General features: G+C 40.6%; 1 protein-coding gene across 3 annotated transcripts in view; it reads left to right on the top strand.

Moving 5' to 3' along the window:
- SLC12A1 (solute carrier family 12 member 1) overlaps positions 1 to 24,060 on the top strand; it is a gene marked incomplete at its 5' end in the record, with an annotated part of 89,699 nt that overhangs the window by 27,631 nt on the left and 38,008 nt on the right. For all 3 annotated transcript variants that reach the window (XM_082841267.1, XM_082841265.1, XM_082841266.1), the window contains 8 exons: positions 9,138 to 9,222; positions 12,494 to 12,645; positions 13,813 to 13,920; positions 14,240 to 14,363; positions 16,158 to 16,259; positions 18,180 to 18,335; positions 21,789 to 21,888; positions 22,666 to 22,777. In XM_082841267.1, coding sequence (XP_082697393.1) covers positions 9,138 to 9,222; positions 12,494 to 12,645; positions 13,813 to 13,920; positions 14,240 to 14,363; positions 16,158 to 16,259; positions 18,180 to 18,335; positions 21,789 to 21,888; positions 22,666 to 22,777 — 939 coding nt within the window. The remainder of the gene's footprint in view (positions 1 to 9,137; positions 9,223 to 12,493; positions 12,646 to 13,812; positions 13,921 to 14,239; positions 14,364 to 16,157; positions 16,260 to 18,179; positions 18,336 to 21,788; positions 21,889 to 22,665; positions 22,778 to 24,060) is intronic.

The following is a 24,060-nucleotide window of genomic DNA, read 5'->3' on the forward strand; positions in this document are numbered from 1 at the left end:
TTGATCTATATTTTTGTTTTTGTGCCAGTACCATACTGTCTTGATGACTGTAGCTTTATAAGAGTCGGAAGTCCAGAAGCCTGATTCCTCCAGCTCCGTTTTTCTTTCTCAAGATCACTTTGGCTATTCGGGGTCTTCTGGTTTCCATACTAATTGTGAAATTTTTTCTTCTAGTTCTGTGAAAAATGCCAGTGGTAGTTTGATAAGTATTGCACTGAATCTGTAGATTGCTTTGGGTGGTACAGTCATTTTCACAATGTTGATTCTTCCAATCCAAGAACATGGCATATCTCTTCATCTGTTTGTATCATCTTTAATTTTTTTCATCAGTGTCTTATAGTTTTCTGCATACAGATCTTTTGTCTCCTTGGTAGGTTTATTCCTAAGTATTTTATTCTTTTTGTTACAATGGTAAATGGGAGTGTTTCCTTAATTTCTCTTTCAGATTTTTCATCATTAGTGCAGAGGAATGCAAGAGATTTCGGTGCATTAATTTTGTATCCTGCTACTTTACCAAATTCATTGATTAACTCTAGTAGTTTTCTGGAAGCATCTTTAGGATTCTCTATGTATAGTATCATGTCATCTGCAAACAGTGACAGCTTTACTTCTTCTTTTCCAATTTGGATTCCTTTTATTTCTTTTCCTTCTCTGATTGTTGTAGTTAAAACTTCCAAAACTATGTTGAATAATAGTGGTGACAGTGGACAACTTTGTCTTGTTCCTGATCTTAGAGGAAATGATTTCAGTTTTTCACCATTGAGAACGATGTTGGCTGTGGGTTTGTCACAGATGGCCTTTATTATGTTGAGGTAAATTCCCTCTATGCCTACTTTCTGGAGGGTTTCTATCATGAATGGGTGTTGAATTTTGTCGAAAGCTTTTTCTGCATCTATTGAGATGATCATGTGGTTTTTCTGCTTCACATTGATTGATTTGTGTATATTGAAGAATCCTTGCATTCCTGGGATAAACCCCACTTGATCATGGGGTATGATCCTTTCAATGTGCTGCTGGATTCTGTTTGCTAACATTTTGTTGAGGATTTTTGCATCTATTTTCATCAGTGATATTGGCCTGTAGTTTTCTTTCTTTGTGACACCTTTGTCTGGTTTTGGTATCAGGGTGATGGTGGCCTCATAGAATGAGTTCGGAGGTGTTCCTCCCTCTGCTATATTTTGGAAGAGTTTGAGAAGGATAGTTGTTAGTTCTTCTCTAAATGTTTGATAGAATTCGCCTGTGAAGCCATCTTGTCCTGGGCTTTTGTTTTTTGGAAGATTTTTAATCACAGTCTCAATTTCAGAGCTTGTGATTGGTCTGTTTATATATTCTACTTCTTCCTGGTTCAGTCTCGGAAGGTTGTGCTTTTCTAAGAATGTGTCCATTTCTTCCAGGTTGTCCATTTAATTGGCATAGAGTTGCTTGTAGTAATCTCTCATGCTCCTTTGTATTTCTGCAGTGTCAGTTGTTACTTCTCCTTTTTCATTTCTAATTCCATTGATTTGAGTATTCTCCCTTTTTATCTTGAGTCTGGCTAATGGTTTATAAATTTTATCTTCTTAAAGAACCAGCTTTTAGTTTTATTGATCTTTGCTATCGTTTCCTTCATCTCTTTTTCATTTATTTCTGATCTGATCTTTATGATTTCTTTCCTTCTGCTAACTTTGGGGTTTTTTTGTTCTTTCTCCAATTGCTTTATGTGTAAGTTTAGGTTGTTTATTTGAGATGTTTCTTGCTTCTTGAGGTTGGATTGTATTGCTATAAACTTCACTCTTGGAACTGCTTTTGCTGCATCCCATAGGTTTGGGTCATCGTGTTTTCATTGTCATTTGTTTCTGGGTAGTTTTTGATTTCCTCTTTGATTTCTTCAGTGATCTCTTGGTTATTTAGTAGCATATTGTATAGCCTCCATGTGTTTCTATTTTTTTTTACTGTAATTGATACCTAGTCTCATAGTGTTGTGGTCAGAAAAGATACTTGATATGATTTCAATTTTCTTAAATTTAACCAGGCTTGATTTGTGACCCAAGATATGATCTATCCTGGAGAATGTTCCTTAAGCAGTTGAGAAGTGTATTCTGTTGTTTTTGGATAGAATGTCCTATAACTATCAATTAAGTTCATCTTGTTTAATGTATCATTTAAAGCTTGTGTTTCCTTATTTATTTTCATTTTGGATGATCTGTCCAATGGTGAAAGTGGGGTGTTAAAGTCCCCTACTATGGCTGTGTTACTGTCGATTTTCCCTTTTATGGCTGTTAGCATTTGCCTTATGTATTGAGGTGCTCCTATGTTGGATGCATAAATATTTACAATTGTTATTTCTTCTACTTGGATTGATCCCTTGATCATTATGTTGTGTCCGTCTTTGTCTCTTGTAACACTATTTATTTTAAAGTCTATTTTGTCTGATATGAGAATTGCTACTCCAGCTTACTTTTGATTTCCTTTTGCATGGAATATCTTTTTCCATTCCCTCACTTTCAGTCTGCATGTGTCCCTAGGTCTGAAGTGGGTCTCTTGTAGGCAGCATATATATGGGTCTTGTTTTTCTATCCATTCAGCCCATCTATGTCTTTTGGTTGGAGCATGTAATCCATTTACCTTTAAGCTAATTATCAATATGTATGTTCCTATTACCATTTTCTTAATTGTTTTGGGTTTGTTATTGTAGGTCTTTTCCTTCTCTTGTGTTTCCTGCCTAGAGAAGTTCCTTTAGCATTCATTGTAAATCTGGTTTGGTGGTGCTGAATTCTCTTAGGTTTTGCTTGTCTGTAAAGGTTTTAATTTCTCTGTTGAACCTGAATGAAATCCTTGCTGGGTAGAGAAATCTTGGTTGTAGGATTTTCCCTTTCATCACTTTAAATATTTTCTGCCACTGTCTTCTGGCTTGCAGAATTTCTGCTGAAAGATCAGCTGTTAACCTTATGGGGATTCCCTTGTATGTTATTTGTTGTTTTTCCCTTTCTGCTTTTAATATTTTTTCTTTGTATTTAGTTTTTGATAGTTTGGTTAATATGTGTCCTTGTGTGTTTCTCTTTGGATTTATCCTGTATGAGACTCTCTTTGCTTCCTGCACTTGATTAACCATTTCCTTTCCCACATTAGGGAAGTTTTCATCTATAATCTCTTCAAATATTTTCTCAGTCCCTTTCTTTTTCTCTTCTTCTTCTGGGAGTCCTATAATTCGAATGTTGGTGCGTTTAATGTTGTCTCAGAAGTCTCTGAGACTGTCCTCAATTCTTTTCATTCTTTCTTCTTTATTCTGCTCTGCAGTAGTTATTTCCACTATTTTATCTTCCAGGTCACTTATCCGTTCTTCTGCCTCAGTTATTCTGCTATTGATTCCTTCTAGAGAATTTTAAATTTCATTTATTGTGTTGTTTATCATTGTTTGTTTGCTCTTTAGTTCTTCTAGGTCCTGTTAAACATTTCTTGTATTTTCTCCATTCTATTTCCAAGATTTTGGATCATCTTTAGTATCATTACTCTGAATTCTTTTTCAGGTAGACTGCCTATTTCCTCTTCATTTGTTTGGTCTGGTGGTTTTTACCTTGCTCCTTCATCTGCTGTGTGTTTCTCTGTCTTCTCATTTTGCTTATCTTACTGTGTTTGGGGTCTCCTTTTTGTAGGCTGCAGGTTCATAATTCCCGTTGTTTTTGGTGTCTGTCCCCAGTGGCTAAAGTTGCTTCAGTGGGTTGTGTAGGCTTCCTGGTGGAGGGGACTAGTGCCTGTGTTCTGGTGGATGAGGCTGGATCTTGTCTTTCTGGTGGGCAGCTCCACGTCTGGCGGTGTGTTTTGGCATGTCTGTGGACTTATTATGATTTTAGGTAGTCTCTCTGTTAATGGGTGGGGTTGTATTCCTGTCTTGCTAGTTGTTTGGAATAGGGTGTCCAGCACTATAACTTGCTGGTTGTTCAGTGGAGCTGGGCCTTAGCATTGAGATGGAGCTCTCTGCGAGAGCTTTCGCCATTTGATATTACATGGAGCCAGGAGGTCTCTGGTGGACCAATGTCCTGAACTTGGCTCTCCCACCTCAGAGGCACAGGCCTGACACCCGGCCGGAGCACCAAGTCCCTGTCAGCCACACCGCTCAGAAGATAAGGGAGAGAAAAAGAAAGGAAGGACGGAAGGAAGGAAGGAAGGAAGGAAGGGAGAGAGAAGGAGAGAAGGTGAGAAGGAAAGAAGGAAAGAAGGAAAGAAGGAAAAGAAGGAAGGAAGGAAGGAAGGAAGGAAGGAAGGAAAATAAAGTTATTGAAATAAAAAATTTTAAAAATTAAAAATAAAAAAAATTTTTTTAAGTAATAAAGAAAAAAAGAAATGAACAGACAGAACCCTAGGACAAGTGGTAAAAGCAAAGCTGTACAGACAAACTCACACAAAGAAGCATACACGTACACACTCACAAAAAGAGAAAAAGGAAAAAAAAATCTATATACATAAAAAAAAAAGGGAGGGCGCAACCAAATCAATAAACAAATCTACTAATGATAATAAGCTCTAAATACTAAACTAAGATAAACATAAACCAGAAACAAATTAGGTACAGAAAGCAAACCCCACGTGTACAGTTGCTCCCAATGTCCAACGCCTCAATTTTGGGATGATTCATTGTTTATTCAGGTATTCCAGAGATGCAGGGTACATCAAGTTGATTGTGGAGATTTAATCTGCTGCTCCTGAGGCTGCTGGGAGAGATTTCCCTTTCTCTTCTTTGTTCCCACAGCTCCTGGGGTTCAGCTTTGGATTTGAACCTGCCTCTGTGTGTAGGTCACCTGAGAGTGTCTGTTTTTCACCCAGAGAGGACGGGGTTAAAGGAGCAGCTGATTAGGGGGCTCTGGCTCACTCAGGCCAGGGGTGGGTGTGTGTGTGGGGGGGAGGGGGGTGGGTATGGAATGCAGGGTGAGCCTGCAGCGGCAGAGGCCAGTGTGACGTTGCAACAGCGTGAGGAATGCCGTGCTTTCTCCCGGGGAAGTTGTCCCTGGATCACGGGACCCTGGAAGTGGCGGGCTGTACAGGCTCCCAGGAGGGGAGGTGTGGAGAGTGACCTGTGCTTGCACACAGGCCTCTTGGTGGCTGCAGCAGCAGCCTTAGCGTCTCACACGCATCTCTGGTGTTCGTGCTGATAGCCGCGGTTCGCGCCCGTCTCTGGAGTTTGTTTAGGCGGTGCTCTGAATCCCCTCTCCTCCCGCACCCCGAAACAATGGTCTCTTGCCTCTTCAGCAGCTCCACACTTTTCCCGGGACTGCCTCCAGCTAGCTGTGGCGCACTAACCCCCTTCAGGCTGTGTTCACACAGCCAACCCCAGTCCTTTCCCTGGGATCCTACCAAAGCCCGAGCCTCAGCTCCCAGCCCCTGCCCACCCCGGCGGGGGAGCAGAGAAGCCTCTCGGGCTGCTGAGTGCTGGTCGGCACCAATCCTCTGGATGGGAATCTCTCCTCTGCACCCCTGTTGCTGTGCTCTCCCTCCGTGGCTCCGAAGCTTCCCTCCCACCCCACCCCCAGTGAAGGGACTTCCTAGTGTGTGGAAACTTTTCCTCCTTCACAGCTCCCTCCCCGAGGTGCAGGTCCTGTCCCTATTCTTTTGGCCTACCCAGGTACGTGGGGAGTTTCTTTCTTTTTTTTTTTTAACATCTTTATTGGAGTATAATTGCTTTACAATGGTGTGTTAGTTTCTGCTTTATAACAAAGTGAATCAGTTACACATATACATATGTTCCCATATCTCTTCCCTCTTGTGTCTCCCTCCCTCCCACCCTCCCTATCCCACCCCTCTAGGTGGTCAGGTCTGAGGTTTTCTGCCAGCGTTCCGTAGGTGTTCTGTAGGAGCTGTTCCGCATGTAGATGTATTTCTGATGTATTTGTGGGGAGGAAGGTGATCTCCATGTCTTACTCCTCCGCCATCTTGAAGGTCTCTCCATGGGAAATTCTTGAGCAGAGATATGGCATAAAAAAATAGTATGCTAAGGCTCAGAAAAATTAAGTAACTTGTTCAAAATGATTCAAGTTGTAAGCAGTACTGCTTAGCCAAATTTAGCTCTGGACGTTGAGCTTCTGGTTTCTCCGATTTGGAAAAGTATCAGAGGTCACTGATACACATTTCTGTAAACTGTAAGACCACATTTAATTGAAAAAATATTGTGCTTTCTTTAGACGCCTCAGAAACAAGTTTTTATTATTAGATGCTTAGTAGTCAGTTCACCTCAACCAACACGTATTACTTATACCAGGCACCAGAGAAGCGAAGAAGAGCTTGCTTGATCCTTCTCTCAAGGAGCTCATGGTCTAAGAGAGAGACAGGTTAACTCTATATGAGTCATAAAAAAACAAGAACAAAATCTTGTGCAAGGGAAAGATGAAACAGTAACTGCCTGTCCCCAAAGAAGTAAGGGAAGTCTTTCAGAGGAGGGGACACTCAATCCAGATTTGAAGGGATGAATAAGAGTTCATCAATAGCTTTTGTTAGAGTTAGGAGAGGAAATGGAAAGGATTTTTTTTTTTTTTTTACTATGATCTGCTGCAGGAAAACATTATATATCACAACCAAGTGCCTACATGCAAAAATTTCTCCGAACAGTTCAATACTTTATTACAAATGATGTCTCCTGATATTTTCACATCAGTTCCTTTCTACTGTATTCTTTTCATGCTGGTTGTAACCTAGTGAATTGATTCCATGGTGAATAGAAGCTCAGATTTGGCCATTGGGGTTGAAATGGCGGAAGGACATCAGAGGTGAGATGTCTAATGGGCAGCTACATTTATGAGTCTAGAACTCTGGAAAGAAATTAGGCCAGGACTGGAAGCCATGGCATGGATGAGTCCATTCAGATCTGGGTAAGAAGGAGGAGAGAAGCAGACCAAGGTAGCACCCAGGGGATATTCAAAATATAAATGGTAGAAAAGGAGTCCACAGAGAAGAAAAAGAACGAGCTAAGAGGTAGGTGAACTCAAGAGAAAGTCAAGAGAGGAGAATGCTATGAGAAGTAATAATTAACATGATCAAAAGCCAGAGTGGTCAAGCATGTTAAGGACTGAGAGGTGACCATGTGTTGGGAAGTTGGCAAGGAAACTTCAGAACTTATAGATAATATTTCTTTCTGAGAGTGAAACTAGAACATATTAGATTCAGTTCAACTTAGTAAACATGTATTGTTTATATACTATGAGGGTATGCAAGACTCTACCTCTGCTCACAGCCTCAGAATCCTTCTCAAGATGGCTCTTCAGGCTGCCAGTGACAGTTAACAAGCATTAGCACAAGGGGATGCTACAAGGTTCCCATCCTGAACCTTCTATTTGTTAACACAGTATTGATGATCTGTAAATATGTGCCTGGGAGAGGACTTGGGAGGTACCCAGGTCTAATCAGGACAGTTAAGATGCAGTTTCAGAGATGTAAGATTAGGATATGGTTGACACTCAACCAGCAGCAATCTAGTAGACTGCACTCTGTCCTAAGGAAAAAAATAAAATATTAAATAAAGAAAGGTGAAGGAAGGTGAGCTTTTGGGTTACTGCTTGAGGGATGAAAATTAACATTTAGAGTGAAAACTTAAGAATCTATGTCCTGAGCCCTGTCTAGGGGAAACGTATCCAGAGCAGGCAACGTGAGTATATGACCAGACATTAAGATATTGGCATCCCGATTTATATCAGGTCAAGTTTGACCCTCGTGTTAAGTCCTAAATAAGTAAATTTAGAGCTTGTAGCAGATAGTTCTAAATATAAACTAAGTGTTCGTATTTTAGGTGTAAGACTGCTGTCCATCTTCATACCTCTTTTCCTTTCTTCCCACTTAACATCAATTCTTCACATTTCACTCAGATCCCAAGAAATCCTTAATCAATAAAATAAAAATTGAACATACCATGAATGAGATTGAGTGGGGTCACTTTCAGCCATGGTTGCCTTCTTCTTCCTTCTATGTGCTACTCAGTTACACACACTTGCCACATTCTCTTTTTGAGACAGTAGTTTGGAATGAAGAGGTTGGATACGTCTGTATCAGAACAAACCATGTGTGCAGATATTCCTACAAGGATGGGAAGGAATGAGTAATTACAGAGTGGCTCCATAGGGCTGGCTTACTCCCCTGTGGGGGTAGATTTGCTTGGTTTAGTTCACATTTCCAGCTGTCAGGTTGTGTCTGCATTCACCATGAGTTGATTTTTCTGATGGATTTGATCAGCAGATTTAAGTTAACAAAACACAAAACTCAGACTTTGACTGCATTGATTGCTCACTTGTATCGATGAGTCTTATGACCTCTGGTGGGGGAACTGATGTCTACTGAGATTGTGCTTTCTTCAATTTGGTATTTATTGACTCCTGCTATAGGCCAGCACTGCCTTTTATAAGCAGTGAATACACTGAAATCTCTATTTAATAATCCCTGTTAAGTTGAATTCTATTATTTAGAAGTTATGCTGCTTGGAAATTGATCATTATATGATTTAGCCCCCAAAATAGGACATAAAGTGGTATATTATATATGATGTGAGCTCAGCTCAGTGAATTTATATATATTTATGGGCAAGAGAAAAGCCCATTTTCTGGTAAAAGCTTAAATTTGCCTCTTTCTTTATGCCTGCTTATGGAAATTAATATCTCCCATTGTAGTTATTCCTGAACTAGATTCCAAATGGGAGATTTGAGGGATTGGAGAATTCAGCAGATCACCTTTTTGCTCAGTCAAAAGTAATTTTTTTTAAAGTAAGCCTAAGCTTAGTACAAAACAAATACACACACAGATATCGTCAATGTGCCGGGTATGTTTGTGTGTCCCCCCTAATACTTTAAGGTCTGATACACCTGCATGAAATTCACAGGAGATAAAGGGGAGGAGAAGGCAGTGGTGAACCAACCAGTCCACTTTTCTATAGAAACTCCCTCCTGGACAGTTATAAATCTCTTCTGTTCAGCACAAAGTTATATAGATTTCTTTATTCTCTCTAAACACCCTGCCTTTGTCCAAAAAGAACTGGAGCTCACCACTTTGCCATTTGCTTGATTTTTTCTTTAGACCTCGCCTCAGGAAGGGTAGCCTAAAATTTTCAAAATACAGAACTAACTCCAAGTGATGTCTGTTTCTTATTCCACTCTATCTCCTCATTCCTCCACATTATTTTTTCAAAGGATCCCCAAGATGCTATCCCCAGAGGGACCATGCTGGCCATCTTCATCACCACTGTCGCCTACATAGGAGTTGCTATTTGTGTCGGTAAGTTGTGTGTCTCTGGTGTCAGAATGCCAGAATTACAAGGGGTCCAGTTGTTTTTCATGTCAAGTGGGCTTTCCATGGAACGTAAGTTGAAATTTTTTAAATAGGCAACAATTTTAATTCCCTTCTTGGATGCTCTAGGAGTTTGAATGCAATTAAGCTGTAACACAGGTGCCTCTGGGTCAGGGATAGAGTAGAGGTAATCAGATTGTCATTCTACCCGAACACAGAAAGGATCCCATTTTGCTGCTCTAAGTGATGTTTCCACTGCCAAGGAAGCCACCATCTCCGGCACCCTCCTCCCTTGCCTTTAGGAGGCAGGTGAGGAACAGAGTAAGAGAAAAGAAGCCCAAAATACAAAACAACAATGACAAAAGCCTTAGGAAAGTACACAAGATACAGAATTGATGACTGTGTCTCCTCCTTGCACTGCTGTCCCTAATATGGAAATGTCACTGTCACCAATTGGCAGGCAATCAGACTAGACCCAGCTGCCAGCAGTGTGGGCAGCCAGCCCCCACATCGCTCAGTGAGCATAAAATATGTGGATTTGCCTGCTGTTCTTTTTTTTAAAATTTATTTATTTTAAACGTCTTTATTGAAGTATAACTGCTTTACAATGGTGTGGTAGTTTCTGCTGTATAACAAAGTGAATCAGCTATACATATACATATATCCCCATATCCCCTCCCTCTTGCATCTCCCTCCCACCCTCCCTATCCCACCCCTCTAGGTGGTCACAAAGCACTGAGCTGATCTCCCTCTGCTATATGCAGCTGCTTCCCACTAGCTATCTATTTTACATTTGGTAGTGTATATATGTCCATGCCACTCTCTCACCTGGTCCCAGCTTACCCTTCTCCCTCCCCGTGTCCTTAAGTCCATTCTCTACGTCTTCATCTTTACTCCTGCCCTGCCCCTAGGTTCTTCAGAACCTTTTTTACTTTCCATATATATGTGTTAGCATACAGTATTTGTTTTTCTCTTTCTGACTCACTTCACTCTGTATGACAGTCTTATTACTCAGCCATAAAAAGAAACAAAATTGAGCTATTTGTAGTGAAGTGGATGGACCTAGAGACTGTCATGCCTGCTCTTCTTAAGCTGACTTTTGTTCCACGTGCTGCCTGCAGCCACACCTCCTCCTGGTTGGGGGTCACCTCAAGCTTATGCCATTATTGGAGAGGAAGGAATGTGGAACATTCAGAGAAGAAAACTTTTCTGTGCACACTCAGGAATACAGCTCCAGGCTGGACCACTATGGAAGCCCAGATAGCCAGTTAAAAGGGCACATCCTGATTGTCCTCTGCTTACTATAAAGGAAATTGATAAAGTACATATATCTGGAGTTGGATTCTTCAGAAAAAAACAAAACAATTAACTTAGGTTCTTTCTTCTCTCACTGTCTCTTATTTCAAGAAATTGGATAATGTTGTTAATTGTATTGTTGTGACATTTCCAAGTTTAGTTACAGGCAAAGAGATTTTATTCCAGTGCTTTAGGAAATCGACACATTTTTTAATGACCTTGAAATCACCTAAATTTCCCAAATGGTTTTACTTTCTCACACAAAGTGAGGAGGAAGAAATGAGTAAAGGAATAGACCTGACTTCAGAGATTCTTCTCCTTTATTGCTTCTTATGGGTAGAAAAATCTGTGTTCCTATACTTTTTCCAGGGTAAGAAAAGGATAGTCATGGGGTCCTGGGCCTGTCATTAGAGCAAATAATGGTTCATGGCTTGGCTTCATAGGAATTTGGGGAGTTCTACTATGCAGAAGTTAAAACACATGATTTTAAAAAGCCAGCTCAACATAAATGAACAATGCAAAAAGGTAAAATCTGAAATGGATAGTTTTGCTTGGTAACCAACATCCATACTTTCAAGTATTTAAGCAGAGGCTGGCAGCCACTTCTCAGGGCTATATAAAAAGGATTCCTGCACTGATTATTTTAAATGGCTCTTTCAACTAAAAGATTCTACAAGCTTTAAGTCTTTCCCAGATTCAAAGAGCAGGAATTCCATGCCTATAATTGAGGGTTCCTATTAGTATCTGTTGCTGAGACGTCTCTTAAAATAATTAGTAAGGAATGAGAACTCACCCTGCCTGGAGACTGAAAAGCAAAATGAACAGTTTCATTGACTGGCATTTAGTTTGCAAAGTATTTATCCTTCAGGTAGTTCACAAAAGTTTATATATCACACCTATGTTCATATCTTTCAATAATCCTATCAAATACATAATGGCGAGATAACAGTTAGAAAAATTAATAATAACAGTCAGTGATTAAAATATATATCAAGAATCTTTAAAAAGTTCATAACTCATTGTAGGGAATCTATCCTAGAGAAATGCTTAGAATTACAGAAGAAAGATTTTATGTGCAAAGATGTTCATAGGATTGTTTGTAATGGAAAATAACAGAAATACCCAAATGTATAAAAATAATAGAATAGACTGAGATAAATATTTGATAGGATGTTATTTGACCATGAATATTACCTAGGAAATCTTAATATTTTATCTCAAAATATTTTCTGTATCATTTAAACCATTAAAATTGTATAAGTAAAATTATAATGGTTTAAAAAAGTTATGCAAAGGGCTTCCCTGGTGGCACAGTGGTTGAGAGTCCGCCTGCCGATGCAGGGGACACGGGTTCGTGCCGCGGTCCGGGAAGATCCCACTTGCCGCGGAGCGGCTAGGCCCGTGAGTCATGACTGCTGAGCCTGCGCGTCCGGAGCCTGTGCTCCGCAACGGGAGAGGCCACAGCAGTGACAGGCCCGCGTACCGCAAAAAAAAAAAAAAAAAAAAAAGTTATGCAAGGAAAATCATTAGTTGAAAATAAGAGCTCAGTTCTCCTAATCACTAGAATTCAGTAATGTCATCCCTTGGGTCTCTCACAGATGAGAAAATAAATTCTTCTATCTGAAAAACTCCCAATCAGTAGCACTAACCCAGAAATTTGAATTGAATCAATATTATGTGCAAAGCACTGCTGAAAGGAAGGGAGTCTCAATCCCAAGTGTCTTCCAGAGGCAGGCAAAAAGCTAGGACTTAAACTACCCAAGGCAGTGGAAGCGGCAACCTCTTAGAGATAGGGGTCACTCCCAGGCCTCAGAGGATGGGAACTTCCACGTACCAGTCAGAGGAAGTGTTGACAATGAAGACAGGATAGGTCAAAGTAAACTAAGTATGTTTTCAGAAGAAAAACCTTAAGGGAGCAGAACCCTTCATATAAAGAAATGACAAGGCTTCGTTGTTTTCCCAGGGGCCTGTGTGGTCCGAGATGCCACCGGGAGCGTGAATGACACCATCATTTCTGGGATGAACTGCAATGGTTCAGCAGCCTGTGGGTTAGGCTACGACTTCTCAAGATGTCGACATGAACCATGTCAGTATGGGCTGATGAACAATTTCCAGGTTCGAACCTCAAAAAATAATAATGTTTATTGCTACTGCTTCCATTTTTAGAACATCATGTATAATGAAACTTCTGACTCCCGCAACACATTGGTTATTGACTATTGCGAGTTCAGCAAGGAACAATTCGTGTGGGAGGAAAGGGAGTCATACAGGCATTCATTATGTGGTTACACTCACTGTGGTGGGGAGAGAACAGGCAGTTGTATGAATTGCGTCACCAGGGAAAGATTACCACCGCCATTATGCATCTTCCAATCAATTGTGTAAGATTTCCTGGTGGGGAGATGGAGAGACTTTGAGACTTTGATTAGCTAGCACTAGGAATGCATTTCATGCCTGGGCTTCAGCTCAGGAAAAGCCTCTGTTGTGGTCCTGGAGTGTGTGGAGGACAAAGCCAAGAGGGAAATTGTGAGTGGCAGTTGTGGGGAGGTAAGTGAGGGGGAAGGAACAAGGGAAGTTGGGGAAACTGTGGAACTTAAAACATATTAATTTGTCCCAATGATTGGTGAGCAGAGGGAGAAGCAAATTTGTCGTGAAGGCTTCATTCATCTAGTTTAACAACCAACAAAGAGAAATTAACTCAGCTGAAGTCATTATTCCAAAATATAACTTAAATTGATAGAATCTCATATGTCTCAGATCTAAAATTATGTTTAATGAGCACAGAAAAAGCAAAGGTTTGAAAAGCCTCTATGTGCAGGAAGAACAAGAAAGGCTAATGCCTTTAAAAAGATTGGTAAACAGCTGGGTCCCTCCTCAAACCTTATTAAAATACCACTTTCTGCTGAATAGAATTTCCCATTGTCCAAGAAACAGATGCCCAGAAAGGACAGAGGGGGAAAATGTTGTCAAAATCCTTGAAATCATTTCCCTGTTTATTCTTTACAGTATCTTCTGGATGTATTGTGGTGAGCATTTATTATTTTTATTTAAAAAAACAGAACAAACAATAACAAAGCCATTTCCATTTTGAAAAAACAATTATTAAGAACTTGAGAATGAAGCAGGGGAAAAAATATATGATTAGAAGCAATTAGCTTATTAAAGAGATTCCAAATCACAGAAAGTGGAAACGGAAGCATCTGCATAAAATTTTGGCTTAAATTTTTTTTTTTTTTAACTCTCTGTTGGATGAGTCTCCTTACTTGAACCTCTCTCCTCAAGGTCATGAGCATGGTGTCAGGGTTTGGCCCCCTCATCACTGCTGGCATCTTTTCTGCAACACTCTCCTCAGCCCTGGCCTCCCTCGTCAGCGCACCCAAAGTTTTCCAGGTGACAAAGACACAAGAGCATGTGCTTCTCCCCTCCTTCTGTTGCCACTGAACACGGATCAAGCTGAAATATCCATTCTCACCGGCAATCATTTTCTATCGCTTTCTGAAGCAGTTTAATGTTTGCATCTGGCTCCAACGCTGTGTCTGCCACATAGTCAAGATCAATACAAATAATATAAAGAATGATAAACTGCAGTGTTAACTTGTGCTTCATATTACGTATCACTTCGTCTTTCCCCAAATCTTGTTAGAATCACCCAGGGAAAATGACTGTGCATAGATATAAATGACGAATTTCTCCTCTTCTTTTCCATTAGGCTCTGTGCAAGGACAACATCTACAAAGCCCTGCAGTTCTTTGCAAAGGGATATGGGAAAAACAATGAGCCCCTGAGAGGATACTTTCTCACTTTTGTTATAGCCATGGCGTTCATTCTTATTGGTTTGTAGTTTTCTTGTTCTTATTGAAAGCCAAAGAATTCTGATTACTCATAGGGTTTTCCTTTGAGCTTGAGACATTACCTGGTTTATGTTTAATACCCCATTTGGGAATACTGGAGTCTGTCTAAGAAGGAAATGAGAAATCCTGTGTGTGGAGGGCCTTTGAGGACTTGAGGTGGGCTTTGGACTTTAATCTCTTCTTTGAATCTGAATGTGGGAAATCCATCCAACCAAATGCAACCGAAGCCTTCCTCCAACCCACCCAATACCGTCTAATCCCACTGTGTCCCCCAGCTGCCACCTGTCTTTACATCTCCTGACAGCCAGCAGGAGAGTTGAAGTGTCTGCTCTCAAAATGTGGTCTGTTGACCCCCTGTGTCAGAATGAAAATCACCTGTGGGTTTGATAAAGTGCAGATTCGTTAGGCCCAAGGCCAGAGTTAGAATCTCTGGTGACGAGGAATCTGATTCTTACAAGTTCCTGAAGTTCACAGACCACTAAGGTTTGAGAACCACTTACCTCAGCTCTTTCTCCTTAAGCAATAATCTCGGCTCCTTCTCCCTAAGCAATATAGAAACAGCTACACAATCTCGGAGAGGCACATGCGTCATGGTTAGCCTGCACATTCCTCACTCCTCCCTAGGGTGCCATGATTGTGGGTGAGCATTTTAGAGGAAAAGAGGCAAAAGGCAAGGATGATGGGAACTACGCATAGACAGGCAGAGCTGGATTCAGCAGTGGTGCCAAACGATGGGGGCTCCGCCTCATCACAGAAACTCAGGAAGTGACTCTCTGTATCTACACATAATCAGACTTTCGTTTATTTTTTTTTAAATCTATGTTTGTTACATTTGTAAAAATTAAGTAAAAAAGTGATGATGTGTAGATATGTTTCAACTGTGTAATTTAAACTTTAAGACTTCAAGTTATTGTCCTAGACTGCATTTAAGTGATCAAATAGCCCAAAGTTTTAAAAATCGTATAAATCAAATAATACTCTCAAAGGTCACTCTTTCAGAACGCTGTAGATTAGCTTCGTGGCGCCAGCTTCGTGGCAGCTACTTTTGCCTACTTTCTTGCTGGCATCCGTGTTCTAGAGTCACACCCAGCTGCCACCTACGTTTGCATCACTGAGGTTGATAGCTGTCTGATCTTCAGATAAACGAGAATGTCTCTAAATTATTTTATATATCATACGGTAAACAACCCGGCTAGGATTCAAACATATTGGACATTTAGATACTGAGGTAAAACTTTTTTTGGCAAACCATGAGAGGTAGAATTCTCTAGAGATGTAGAAAAGTACAAATGACTAACAAAGATCCTGAAAGTCAGAGAGAGCAAGCTGGGTATATGCAGAGGTGTATCCAGTTAGATGGTTCTGGTGCACTGGTATTTACCTAACCTGTCACCCTGCGGAACCTTTTGATTGTATACAAAGCAGATAAAGAACACTATGTTTGGTACCTCTGATACAGCTACAGGGGAGTTTGTCATCTGCCTGGTCTCCAAATACTCTATCCACTTCCACTCGAATCTTCTGTAGGTAGAGGTCTTGATTGTCTATATTTTTTGATTGGTAAGTTTTCTCGTTTCTTACTTTATAGAAACCCTGGCTGAAAATATATTTGTAAATGAGTGCAGCCCCAAAGAAAAATCACTAACTTCTTAAACTTTGAAGGATGCTAGCTATGCTTTCAATTTCCAGATAAAGTCAAGCTTCCAGGCTATAACAGCTGTTCAGCCCCTGGTCTCATCACTCATATGTACATACTCAATTCTGCTTCGTTCACAGCGGAACTGAATACCATTGCTCCCATCATCTCCAACTTTTTCCTGGCCTCATATGCACTTATTAATTTCTCCTGCTTTCATGCCTCTTATGCCAAATCTCCAGGTAAGTTGACTTTTCAAAACTAAAATAAACCTAAGCAAACAGTTTGTCTCAATAAAATGAAATAAGTCAGTGAAAAGTGCCTGATCTGTGTTTATATGTTTCCTTATATCCTAGTGGGTGGTGTAATTCACTTTATTTTGGTAAGTTGGGGGATGACTTCTGAAATAGAGAAAGAATCATTTGAGCAATGGCCTTTTTGACCAACCATAAAGTCAATTTTCTCCTGCAGCAATAAATTATTCACTGCAAGAGAAACCACATTTATTTCAGCAATAGAAAAACACCACTGTTTATTTCCAGGGTGAAAGTGACCACAGAAGTGGAATGAATGTATATATTTGCAACTTCCTTACTATCAATTTGTTTCCTGCCCATGGTGCAGAAGAGAAGGATGAGTAGTTCCCACAATTACCTGCTGAGTGCAGTCAGTGCAGATTCACACTGAAGCTGGTGACATCCCTGCACTCCTCACACTGGTGTTTACAGTGGTGCAAAATTTCACACCAAAGAACCTTCCCCTATCTTTGTCATCCCTCACCTCTTCTTTGCTTCCACCGGCCAGTTAGAAGAAATTCTCATTTTCTTCTGCCTTTCCACCAGAATAGAGACTTGTCTTTATCAACCCTCAGAAAGTTCTTCACTACAAGGACTTTTATCAAGGATATAAACACATCTTCACTTTATTAGGGTCTACCAGGAACTCAAACCTCCTTTGGAAAACCTGCTGCAAATATGACAAAATATAGATGGAAGGAGAGCCTCATCCACTCAAGGCCACTAGGCTCCAGAAGATAACTGAAGAATTTTTGTTTCTGTTTTGTTGCCTTGTTTTAAATAGAGAACAAAAGGTTCTGGTCAGTGAATACAGCAGATCATAGAAATGTGTGCTGCCATACCATGTTGTGTTCATTTTTAAAAAACAAAGTGAAGTACCTGAGGTTGGCAGGGGTAAGAGTGGAAAGGAAGGAGGAGAAGAGGAAGAGAGAAAAAGAGGAATAATAGAAAAGCACAGAAACATACACACACACAGAATCAGACTGAGAAAAATAAAGGCATTTCCAGTGATGTTCTTGAAGTGCTATTTCCATCTTGTGGCCAATTTGGAAATTGCTCTTGAAGACAGAAAGTTCTGTTGTGTTTTGGCAACTCCAAATTTAAAATATGCTTTACCCATAAACCAAATGTGCCGTTCAAATCGGAGCTTCTTTATCCTGACCATACTGTCTCCCAGCTTCTTTCATTTCAGGGAACTAATAGAACACAGAAACCCTCATGCATATATGAATGGTGAGAAATATTTTCTTTGCAAAATGCATGATAAATTAATGCATCAGGTTTAAGAAGCCATTACAGAAAAATTTCTCCCTCTTTTGCCATAGATTATTATTTCTGAAAGGGCAGGCACGATCCTCTTAGAGTAAAAGCAGAGCTAGCACGAAGTCAGTGGATTGACTTGATGACTGCTCTGCCTTCCCCATGGGAACGATAAGCCTATTGTCTTAACCTTCTCTTTCTTGAGCCACCAAGGTGTTCATCCCACAAGCACCGCCCCCCTCTGCACCCCGTTACTCCCCACTCTTTCCATCTCTCCTGCCTCCTTTCAACTCTTGATGGCATAGATATCAGATGCTTAGGGATTCGTTGTTTGGGAAGACATCCTGGCATGCAGGAAGTGCGGAGGGGCTATGACTGACACATTTTCTACATTTCACAGCTTTCTTATTTGGTGTACTTACACCTTCATAGGCCAGGGACCAAGATCACAGAAAGCAAATAATAGAGTTAGGAACTTGACCTAAAAGTTCTGATTTTTATGCTAGGAAAGAACACATGTTACCTACAGTCTAATAATACACAGTGGTATGATGGTGATAGTGTGGAAGGTTTTCTTGGGCACATAGATTTTTTTTTAAATTTCAGGATGGAGACCTGCATACGGTATTTACAACATGTGGGTATCTCTTTTTGGAGCTATTCTGTGCTGTGCAGTCATGTTTGTCATCAACTGGTGGGCAGCTGTCATCACCTATGTCATTGAGTTCTTCCTCTATATCTATGTGACTTACAAGAAGCCAGGTAAGATAAGATGGATTTGTATTGCAGGGGGTTTCCTAAGAACTCTCTAACTATCCATTCACTCAACAGATGTTTATTTGGCAGCCTCTATGTGTTTAGGTGTGCCATGTGTATGGCGGATATTAATAATATAATGTAATATGATACAATAGTTAAACTCGTTGAGCACCTTAAATGTACTCATTTAATCCTCACAATAGTGCTGTATATTAGGTACTATTAGCCCCATTTTACAGATGAAGAAACTGGAGTTCAAAGAGATGACCACTCGCTGAGGTAACCGTCAGGATGGGATGGAGCTGATATTTTAACTACAGTGTGTATGATACCAAGCCCCACAAGCTGTCCACTGTATCACCTTCTAAAGTCCTGATAAACGAGATATAGTCCCTGTCCTCAAGAAGCACAGTCTTACACATAAGCACTTAACTATACTACAATATAGCAAGCACCGTGAGAGTGACATGAGCAAGTTACTGAGAAAAGGAGAAGAAATGACTAACTGTGAGTACAGATGTACAAGAAAACTTCCCTGGGCTTCCCCGGTGGTGCAGCGGTTAAGAACTCGCCTGCCAATGCAGGTGACATGGGTTCCAGCCCTGGTCCGGGAAGATCCCACAGGCCGTGGAGCAACTAAGCCCGTATACTACAACTACTGAGCCTGCACTCTAGAGCCCATGAGCCACAACTACTGAGCCTGCGAGCCACAACTACTGAGCCCGTGAGCCACAACTATGGAAGCCCGAGCACCTAGAGCCCGTGCTCCGCAACAAGCCACCACAATGAGAAGCCTGCGCACTGCAACAAAGAGCAGCCCCCGCTCGCCACAACTAGAGAAAGCCCACGTGCAGCAACGAAGACCCAACATAGCCAAAAAAAAAAAAGAAAGAAAATAAATTTATAAAAGAAAAGAAAACTTCCCTGGTTCATGGCTTTTGTTCCCAGGGTCAAGCACTCAGTAGGTACTTATAAATATTTGTTGAATGAACACATAAGCTACTTTAAAAAAAAAAAAAAAAGGCAAGAGACTAGGATTGGTTAATCAGATAGAGCCAGGGAAGGTTATTCTAGGCAGAAGAAAAAGTGTGAGTGAAGTTAGGAAGCATGCAAGTATGTGGCGTATTTAGGAAGCTCCAAGGCCTTTAGCACGATGGAGTCCTTGGGTGCTGAGGAGAAGGGGCCTGAAGGTGAGCCTGGAAAGGTAGGTTGGGCCAGATGAACAAGCTTAAGTGTCGTGCTAAAGAATCTGGAGCAGCAAGAAGCTGCCACAGATCATTCAGTTGGATCTGAACTTTGGATGTTACCTCTAGAACCAGTGAGAAGGATGGATTGAAGCTGGGAGAGGCTAGAGATTAAGGAGTGCAGCACTCAGAGGTCCAGTATCAGGGGCCAGACAGGCCCTGAGCCATCCTCACACTCTCCTTACCATTACTCCACAAGTAAGATAGAGAAGGTAGTAACTACTTTGGAGGGTGTGCTTTTCTTTATCACTTTATCCATTTTTAACATCAGGTATAATTTATGTATGGTAATATTAACCCCCTTTAGATGTACATTCTGTAAGTTGTAACAAACTTACCCAGTCTTGTAACCAACACCACAATCAAGACAGAGGACATTTCCGTCATCGCTAAAAGATTCTGTTCGATCTCTTCCCCCCAACTTAGCCCCTAGCAACAACTTTTCTGATTTCTGTTCCTATAGCTTTGTCTTTTCCAGAGTATTATGCAGAACCATATAAAATAGTGTGAGCCTGTGTGTATGCTTTCTTTCACTTAACATGAGGTTTTTAGATTCATCCATGTTGTTGCAGGTAAAAGTAGTTTGTTCCTTTTTGTTGTTGAGCAGTATTCCATTGTACGACTAGATCTCAAATTTTTAAAAAATGTATTCACCTTTGATGGACCTTTGGGTTGTTTCCAGCTCGGGGTGATTATATCTAAAACTGCTATAAACATTCACACACAGGGCTTTATGTGGGCACATGTTTTCATTTCTCTAGGAGTGGGATTTATGATTATGTAATAAGTGTACACATAACTTTATAAGAAACTGCCAAGCTGTTTTCCAAAGTCGCAGTATCGTTTTCCATTCCTAACAGCAGTGAATGGAAGTCCTAGTTGCTCTGCATTCTTGGCAGCACTTATTACTGTCAGTTGATTTTTTTAAAAAAACATTCTAATTGGTGTGGTTTGGTCTGCATTTTCCCGATGACTAATGATGTCAAACATCTTATTTGCCATCCACATATCTTCTTTTGGCAAGCATCTGTTTAAATCTGTTGCCCATTTTTTGAGTTGTTTGTTTTCTTATTATTCAGTTGTAAGACCTCTTTATATATTCTAGATGCAAATCCTTTAGCAGTACATGTTTTGCAAATGTTTTCTGCAGGTCTGTGGCTTGTTTTTTCATTTTCCTTACAGTTTTTTTTGAAGACCAGACATTCTTAATACTTATAAAGTCTAATTTATCATGTTTTTCTTTTATGGTTGGGCTTTTTGCTTCTTATCTATCTTTCCCTAATCCAAGGTTACAAACTTCTTCTGAAAGTTTTAATGCTTTAAATTTTTAATTTATGTCTCATCCATTTTGAGTTAATTTTTGTATATGATGTGAGGAATGGCTCAAGGCTGATTTTTTGCATATAAATATCCAATTGATTAATATGGTTTTTAGAAGAATGAAATTACCTAAGGTATGCTAAATGCCCAGTGCATAGTCAACACAATCAATATTAATCTTCTTTATCTCCAGATAATTATATCTCATCATTTTCCTGGCTATTCTGAGCAAGACTGGGGAGATGGCTCTGTCTGCCATCTGGGATGAATCTGTACATTCCCATCAGGGACTTATAAAATTTAGAGGATCCATCTAATATTTAATTTTTTAAATTTAAGTCAGGACATGGCAGTGCTTACCTCCCTTATTATGAAGATTAGGTCCTAAAAAATCAAATTAAAATGCTTGCTAAAGACTGACTCTCTTCATGGACATCTGGAAGTAAGAATTCCCAAGCTATTCAGTTTTATTATTCAAATATAAAGATTGCTGCACACTGTCTATGTATGCAGAAATGCCTCTTTTCTTTTCAGCTTAAGAATTGTGAAGACCTCTTGAATTTATTCAGGGGCTGACCATTTTCCCAAATCTATCTGCCTGCAATGTGGTTATAACACAGCCTATCCCACCGAGTAAGGTTTCTTAGGCTGCAGCTCTAAAGTCTGATCCTTAGCTGGAAAGAGAGGTCTCACTTCTAAGAATTCACAAAGTGTTCATAGAAGGACACATGGCTCTTTCTAGGAAATACTACATTATGTTTTCTCTTATTTGGGCGTTCGTCACTGCTGACGTAGCCAAGGAAAATCATAGAAGAGAATGGCTTATAAAAATATTCACAGTATACAGAGGGAAGCTGGGTGCTTTTATGCCAGATTTCTCCTTCGTCCACAGATGTGAACTGGGGCTCCTCCACGCAGGCTCTTTCCTACGTGAGTGCTTTAGACAATGCTCTGGAACTAACTACAGTGGAAGACCACGTGAAAAATTTCAGGTAAAACTGGCTTCTCAGGCATCCTGGTGTCATTTCACATTAGAAGTAGCTTTCCTCTATGGGAGACCAATGCACTAGTCACACGCTTTATGGATATATTCTAAGATAGGCAGTCTTACAAAACTGCCACATTTTCATGACAGCACCTCCTATGAATGAGTGCTTCTTTTCTTCTACTCTGAGCTGTGCCCACCCCCAGCTATAATCTCTCATAGTGCTGGCTGTCACCTTCCATGAACAGATAGAGAGGGGATCTCAGTGACATGATTTCAGAGAGATGTCCCCAAATCCCTACACACATTAATCATTGTTGCTGTCTCCATTCAGCTTACGGCTTTGTGGCTTATTGAATTCCCTTAGGAGAAGTTACACTCTAAGTTCTTCATTAGTTATATCTTATTTGGAATGGAACCTCAAACCACAAGCTTTGAAAGGAGGGTGAAGGAAAGTAACATGAAAATACTGGTTGGAGAAGGACTGGTTGTACTGGGGATTTGGGATAGGGTATTGTCCAGAGGAAGAAGGCAGGGGGAACCGAAGATCACCTTTTCCTTACTTTACATTTTTACTGTCACTAACTAAACTAAGAATACAAAGATGGCAAGATTCGCAGGAAGTCATGATGATTCAAGTCTTCTAGTGAGAAAGCCAAGAAATAGGAGAGCAGTTGTCCCATTTTGCCAAGGCTTCTGTACCAGCCCATTCCATTGGGGTGGTTCTGGGCTCACAGGCTTCGTGCCATGGCCAGTTCTCACATCTTCTCTTCTCCACTTCCAGGCCCCAGTGCATGGTCTTAACAGGGGGACCCATGACAAGACCTGCTCTCTTGGATATAACTCATGCCTTCACCAAGAACAGTGGCCTTTGCATCTGCTGTGAAGTCTTTGTGGTAAGAGCCACTTCATCCCCTGAAGGTGCTTCTTCCTCCCTGCTCACTTGTGTGCTTTTACATGAGCCTAACAGGTACACACAGTGATAGGAGAATGGCAAGGCAGTTTGGACAAGGACGCTTTTCCTTGATTCATATAGCAAGGACTAGCAAGGGCCCATGACCCTGAATTTAAACGAGTGGATAAAATGTGTTTCAGATTTCACAAGAGACCAACTAAAAGTGATAAAATATTTCTAAATGATGGCCTTTGAGTCAAGAAAAAGAGAATTGGCTCAGAAATAAAATGAAAATATTTGGGGTGATAACTGTCCCCAGAAATATGAAAGGATAGAATGAGCCAGAGAGCACTATTATACAGATTAACTGATGAGGAGAGAGCCAGACAGAATGGCCTTAAATGAAAGCAAGTAGAATTTAGATTAAATATTTGGGGCTTCCCTGGTGGCGCAGTGGTTGAGAGTCCGCCTGCCGATGCAGGGGACACGGGTTCATGCCCCGGTCCGGGAAGATCCCACATGCCACGGAGTGGCTAGGCCCGTGAGCCATGGCCGCTGAGCCTGTGCGTCCGGAGCCTGTGCTCCGCAACGGGAGAGGCCACAACAGGGAGAGGGCCGCGTACCGCAAAAAAAAAAAAAAAAAAAGATTAAATATTTGGATAAACTTGATGACACTACAGATATCTAGGGAGTTAAACCAAGTTTTCCATGCCTTAGATAAATATTCAGAGCTGAATGAGTTCCTTTTTTGTTCAGGAAGTATGTGGTAGACTAATGATAACTTATTCATGGTTTTCCCAGGAGGTATTCAAAGTAGATGCTAGACATTTAACCATAATTATTGACCAATCATCAATCTATAAAGTGAGGAGAAAGCATTAAAATTATAACAAAATAATAAGTCTAAATTCTCCAAACCAGCTACTTATACTTGTATTCACAGTGTGCTCTCACGTGCTCTCTCTCTCTGTGTGTATGTCTCCCTGTTTCTCTCTCTCTCTCATGCTCACATACCACTCAAAATCCTCAACAGTGCCAGTGTATTATTATTGTACTTATCTATTCTTCAAAGTATTTTCCTACAGTTTTTCTTATGTCAATCTACATAACAGTCTAGTGAGGCAGAGAGGAAAAGAAGCCCTGTTCTCACTATACTGATTAGAAAAGCGAGATTCAGGAAAATTAAATTAGGCACAGGGTCACATGACAAGAAAGTGACAGAGCCAGCATATCGGTCCAAGTCAACCAATTGTGCTCTGTGTTACAGCATGAGGAGAAAGCCTT

Source organism: Leucopleurus acutus, assembly GCF_964270905.1.
Source record: "Leucopleurus acutus genome assembly, chromosome: 1".
In the NCBI taxonomy this organism is placed as follows: Eukaryota; Metazoa; Chordata; class Mammalia; order Artiodactyla; family Delphinidae; genus Leucopleurus; species Leucopleurus acutus.